The sequence below is a fragment of the Malus domestica genome, chromosome 04 (assembly GCF_042453785.1).
Source record: "Malus domestica chromosome 04, GDT2T_hap1".
NCBI classification, from domain to species: Eukaryota; Viridiplantae; Streptophyta; class Magnoliopsida; order Rosales; family Rosaceae; genus Malus; species Malus domestica.
The window spans coordinates 27132106-27138383 of NC_091664.1; the positions used below are offsets into that span (position 1 = coordinate 27132106).

A 6278-nucleotide genomic window follows, 5' to 3' on the forward strand; every position below is an offset into this window, starting at 1 on the left:
ACTTTTCTCCCATTTTACAGATCTCGTTTGGTAGTGATGCAAAGAAGCCGAAAGTTGCCGTGGCCTCAGTATTTGGCAATGAAAGCGATGAAGACTGGTGCGACAGTACCTGCCATCGGCTCTGTACCTTATAAAGCTTCCGTTGCTTCCTTACGTAGTTTATGTGGCCTACGACACCAGTTATACGCAATTGTATTGCTTGAGATGTAAGATCATTTTTATAGGTTTACCAATCGGAGTTAAAAAAGATCGCACTTAGTGTGATGGCAAGTGTCTTCGCCCATGAACGGTAGGTCTCGGGTTCGAGACTTGGGAGCAGCCTCTTCATAAATGGGGGTAAGGCTAGCCGACATTCACCTCTTACAAACCGTGCGTAAAGCGGGAGCATTGTGCACTGGGTACGACCAATCGGAGTTAAAAACATCGATGCCTATGAACGATTGGTTTGTAACGATTGTTTATTCTTGTACTTTTCAAAATCAAATATATTGAATCGAAGCAAAAAATGGATTTACGAAAATAGAAAACGAGATTAGATAAAATCCGTATGTACATTACTAAGTTACCAAAGCATCGGAGTCGGATTACATGACAATATTTTGATCTGAAACAAATCTCCAACTTATAAGTTTCTGAAGCTAACAAGATACACAGAACCAGAACGGTACGGCATTAGGCAGCTTCGGCAAATCCAACTTGAAGGTCACCAAAGTCGAAAACAGTGTGGTACGCCCCCATGAATACATCTCCGAGAATCCTGCAGGCACATAGTGTCAGCTAAGACATAAACCCCTAATGAAAATGAAGTTAAGCTGGATAATTGGTAAAGGTTTATGCTAACATACCACAGAGGACCGGTTGGAGGAGGGATATCATAAGCTGTAAACCCGCTGATACAGACTTCAGCGAGGCCTTCGCCAGTTTTCAGAACATACTGCAGAAAACATGGGAAATGGTTGCAGAGTTAAACCAATAATTAGTTCTCCGATAACAGCTCCAAGTCTGTGATTATGTTACTAGCGCAAGAAAGCATCAATTACAGGAGGAAAATCTGTAGGACCGTCGAAATCTAACCTGGTCGGGAGTGAGAACGAAAGGTTTATCTCCGATGGTGAAGGTAACGTTTGGCATGCTCGAAAGGCTACTGCACTCGACTATTGATTCTCCTGCTGGACTTGGGAGGCTATCGCAAAGCTGTTACAATTGACAACGAAACCAAAACTCATTACAAAAAATACAACTCACAAATTTATTCCAAATTTTGGCTTCTTAGCAATTCATACTCACCTCACTAATGTAGCTAAGCACTTTCTCTTTTGTTCCTTTTTGTTTCAGCTGATTCTGAGCCCAAACAACAGCCATCTCACAAGCTGTGCACAAAGCACCGTTGCCGACAGATGATCCCTCCTTGCCTTCCTTCTCAACTACTGTTTCAATCCCCGTGCTGCCCAAAATTCGGTTTCACCATTAAAAGATGTATTGTGTCAAAGTGCGTTATATGTGTATGCAGATCCAGATGAAGGGTTTCCTGTCAAAACCCTTCATCCAAACCCTGTTGATATAACAAGTTCCGGCTTTTCTGGTGTACTTAGCCAAGAAAAAGCTTTTTTCCCTAAGAATTTTCTGTAAAAATTGCATAACATAGTTTAAAATGCGTGTACGGCCGACGGCGACGGGATCAGAAGATTATCGCGAAACATGGAAAACAAGGGACATAATTTAAACTATGAAGAGTATACTAACCTCACATACTTAGACCCATTGAAAATACATAAACCAAGCTGCTTACAAACTTGGCCAGGTTGTGCCTGCAGATTGCAGACAATGATATGATCCTTAAATCTGACCTTCGGTAATCCTTAAACCTTAAATCACAAGAAGTTAAGGATAAAAAGCAACTTACCCCTGATATCAGAAGATCCCATATCAGGTCTCCGTACTGAGACACGACTGTCTTACATTCTGCACTCACTACTCCTTCAGCTCCGATAGCATGGTTAAGCACTGTCACAGTAGTCTGGAAAACAAAAACAACAAATATAAAACCAAGCCTCGAGTATTTTCGAAAATTAAGCTATAGAAGACAAAGATGGAAGCACATACTGTTGGGCCAGTGAGCAAGGACGTTCCTGAATCCACAATAGCAGCACAACCCCCCTCACATTCACCTAAAATCGGACAACAAGAACAATCAACGACAAGAAAAATACTGCTAAGTTTCTCCTCCAAAACTAATAGATGGGAAATTTTTATGATCAAACTGCTACTGACTCACCCGTTGACTGGTTACCGATTATAAGATCACCCATTTCGAACTGAAAACAAAGAACATGTGTTTACTTATCAGATTTCTAACTACAAGAATACGTAACAAAATAAGATACACAGAGTTTTAAAACATAATTTTAGTCACCTGCCAGTAACCCTTTTTAGTAACTGGAACATAGGTATGCTTCCCTTTGTAATGATTTGAGTCCACTCCGCCGAAAACAAGTTCACCTCCTACATCTGAATTTGTGTCTCGGTTAAGCCAGAACGAGAAGACATCATCGCTTAAAAGATCTTGTTCTGACATGGTTTGCCTGTAATATTAAGATTAATCAACTATAATCTGTGCAACTGTAGATTTTCGAGAGAAAACATCTAAATTAAGATTTATTCAGAGGGAAAACATTAAAGTACCACAGTGGTGTAGCATTCCCAACAGAAATTTCTTGGAATCCAAGGCCAAGAAGTCCATCAAACTTTGCTATAACAAATGTGAGACTGCCTTCTTTTGTGGCCTCAATGAACTCCTGCATTTACAAAGTCAGTAAATAATGGTTACAATCATTGCAGCTTAGGCACGATAGAAACCGAATCTGAAAGTGAAAACCAAGAACAAAACAAAAGCAAAACCCCACTTGATTTTTGACGACAAGGTCTCCAACTTCAACATTGTCTTGACTGAAGAAACCGGAAATTGATCCACTTCCATATGTTATTGAAGCAGACGTCCCTGAACCACAAGGAAACCATTACAATCTGATCTTGCATTTCACAAAAGGAAACAACTTTAAACTGATACCACGCTTACCAATTGCGGTATATGTGCTGGACTTGCTTGACTTGTACCGAGTGTGGAAATAGCACGCAAGCTGCACAAAATTATGAAACAATACGTGATTTTCTGCAAACTAAATTATGGAAAATTAAAAGCTAAAAGTAAGCACAACTTACAGAGAAGTAACATTTTGAAGAAGGAACCCAAAGATTGGAGCTTCCAGTGTCAAATATGACAGTGAAGTTCTGAGGAGGTGAGCCGATTCCAATCACCCCATAGTACTGAGCATCCAAGTAATTCTTCAGAGGTACGATATCTTCGTCTGAACTACCCAAATCCTGAGGCTTTCCCTCCCTTGCTGTCCTTGCAGCTTTGATGGTTTGAAGATCCAACGGTCGCTTCTTCAGACCAATTCTGACTAGCCCATTGGAGGAAGCAGGAAGAAGTGAAGAGATTAAGGCCCATAAGTAGATGGCCACCAAGAGATGTTTGTGCCCCATGTTTACAGACTTCCTGTGGAAAAAATAGTTAACAATTAGTAAGATGTTTACAGTCACCATGTCTATCAACACAGTTAGGATCATCAAGAGGCTTGTAACTCAAGTTGTTAAAGAACATGTTGGGAGTTGATGAGTTTTTATGATTTCCAATTTCAAAGGGCTTTCAACTAAATGGTTAAAAAGTGTTTACCCTGCATCAAATTCTTGTGTTCAAATCCCCTCACCAATATCGCTTGTATGAAAATAATTTCCAAATTCAATGAGTTTAGCTATAACAAGAAGTAAATTGCATTTGGGTAAGCTAAAATGTAAGTAGAATAGGAACTTAGAAGCAGAACAAGCTAGGGTTACTGACCAAGTAAGAAAGATCACTTGTAAAAATTCGAAGCTGAAATTATATTCATATCACTTCACTTCTGTTGTAAGATAATATTACACACATACAAAACGATCCTATCTCTAAATACGCAAGTTAGGCCAGTTGGTCAAGCGGTATAAAATAATATTGCACCTGAATTAGAATAGAATATCGCCTTATCAACGAAAGGAAAAACCCCATCTCGAGAAACTGAGCAAAACATTACACAAGATGCTACTGCTATATATGCATAAGAAATCACGAACTACTCATGTGACTGATGAAATAACTTGATTAATTCTTTTGGTTATTTCTTGAGAAACCACAAATTAAAGCAGATGGTCACGATGATCATGAAGATTTAGTGATTAGTGCTCAAACCTTGATTAGCAATTAGCTTGGAGGAAGTGGAGCTGCTATGATGGTGGATGATGAGCCAAGAAGAAGAAGAAGCATCCAGAAGATGAAAATGTAATCCACAATGGTAGGAGATCACTTTCCTTCTTATAGTGGTCCATACAGAGACAACACCATTGGTTACTCGCAAGGCCACGCGCATTTCCATGCTCGTGAAAATCAACAGTATCCTGCTAATTTGTAATTTGGAGAAATAAATTTGGTAGGGGAGGGCTACGGAATTATGGCAACTCTCACACTGGATAAGTTTGCGCGCGTTGAAAAGGACCAAAATATAAGGGATTTTATGATTTTGTGAGGGATCCAAACAGCCAATTATGTGGTCAGGTTAGCTCTGCAAACAATGTTTTCTCCCTTGGCATGGACTAAAAGCAATTTCAAGATCGTTCGACTACCGATGTCATAATTTCAATATTTAACGAAAAAAGACATCATTGGTTTATTTATTAGATAACTGATAAATGTGCTCATGCAACATTGCAAGGTGAAAAAAAGAATGAGACGAATGAAAATGAAAGTTAAAGCAAGAAAGTTGTCAGCAATCCTTTAATCATAACCTGATTGAAACAAAAAGAGGCAGAAAAATTAAGTGAAAAATTAAGTGAAAAAACTGGATTTCAAAGGACGAGTAAAGAGTTTGGGTGGAAGGAAAGGTAGTACGTACGTTTCTACGGGCATGGCCATGCAGTTGTTTCTGATGAGAAGCTACCGAGAAGTTTCATAGATAACGAGACGTGGACAAGAAGGAGGGTGGTGGGGGTGTGGGAATCAAAATTGAAATCCTTGTCCTTTTGCAAATAACACTCAACAACCAATCTTCAATTTCCAAACTACAACTAAAAAATTTGGTGAGAAATACAACAAACAAATTAAAGGATTAAGAGTCAAATTGCACACTATTGAGAGTATGAATTTATATATCAGAAAAATGATGAATCTTATATGAGTAATGGAGCTACTTCTCATATTGTCGATTAGTTTTATAGTTTAACTTTGTTCGACTTATTACAATAGTAAATTGCTTAACTTTTAGGTCTGATGTGGGGAATCGACACAGAAATTGAAGAAGGGCGTAGATGGACATGGTACACCATCGTGGTGGTGTCCGAACACGACGTCATGTGAAGCGAAATTAACAAATAATATTGTATTATTATACCGAAACAGCATAGGGTAACGGTGTACTCGACATATCTAAGTTGCTCTTCATAAATGTACAATGAAATTGACGTGCCGAATAGTACTTTATCTCCAAGCACTTGGATTGTCTACCCTCTCATTTCGGTGCCCTCCTCGTGCCCTTCTGTTTGTGTGGTCACGGTTAAGTCACGTCAACGTTTTATATTACTATTTCTTTTTGTTTTATTATTTTTATATAAAAAACAATATAAAATGTTAACATGGCTTAACCGTGACCACACAAAATAGGAGGGCACGGGAAGGGCACCGAAATGGGAGTTCAGACAATCCAAGTCCTATCTCCAAATGGTATCATACAGTGATGGTTATACTGATAAAGAAGTTATACTCATGACCAAAAAATGAGCCCAAAAGAATTACAACACATGTCTCAGTCTCCACGTGAAGAAAAAGAGATGGATTGCCTGCAGCCCATAAATTTTAATTTTGGGTCAGTAGCCCATATTATTGGAGATAGTAAGAATGTGACACGTGGTACACAAAGCTGCCGTTGTTCCACCATCCATAAATAAACTGTCAGTTTTGGAAGAGATTTTTCCTGTGACTGAAACACGAGATGGTACACCAGTTGTCACTATATAAATAGTGTAAAAATTTAATAATTTTAAAAATAAAATTTATCACTACTTGTATAAAAACATGTAATATACCCTATTGTTCCCGTTGTAATGAAAATTTTCTCTGAGTTTTGAAAGAGATTTGGGACCCAACCCGAACCAAATGCGTTATGCAACCCCATTTACATGTCCCACTTGCGATG

The 6278-nt window shown here is 38.7% G+C and overlaps 1 protein-coding gene across 1 annotated transcript; it reads right to left on the bottom strand.

The window, feature by feature from the left end:
- Positions 1–532: 532 nt before the first annotated feature.
- Positions 533–4564, bottom strand: LOC103433833 (aspartic proteinase-like). Its single transcript, XM_008372122.4, has 14 exons — positions 4283–4564; positions 3220–3556; positions 3077–3137; positions 2904–2998; positions 2683–2795; positions 2414–2582; positions 2276–2315; positions 2104–2168; positions 1904–2017; positions 1744–1808; positions 1288–1444; positions 1075–1194; positions 846–934; positions 533–757 (listed from the first exon to the last, which is right to left on the bottom strand). Exons 2-14 carry the CDS (start codon positions 3541–3543, stop codon positions 673–675), a joined length of 1497 nt encoding a protein of 498 aa, XP_008370344.3. The 5' UTR covers positions 3544–3556; positions 4283–4564; the 3' UTR covers positions 533–672.
- Positions 4565–6278: the final 1714 nt, after the last annotated feature.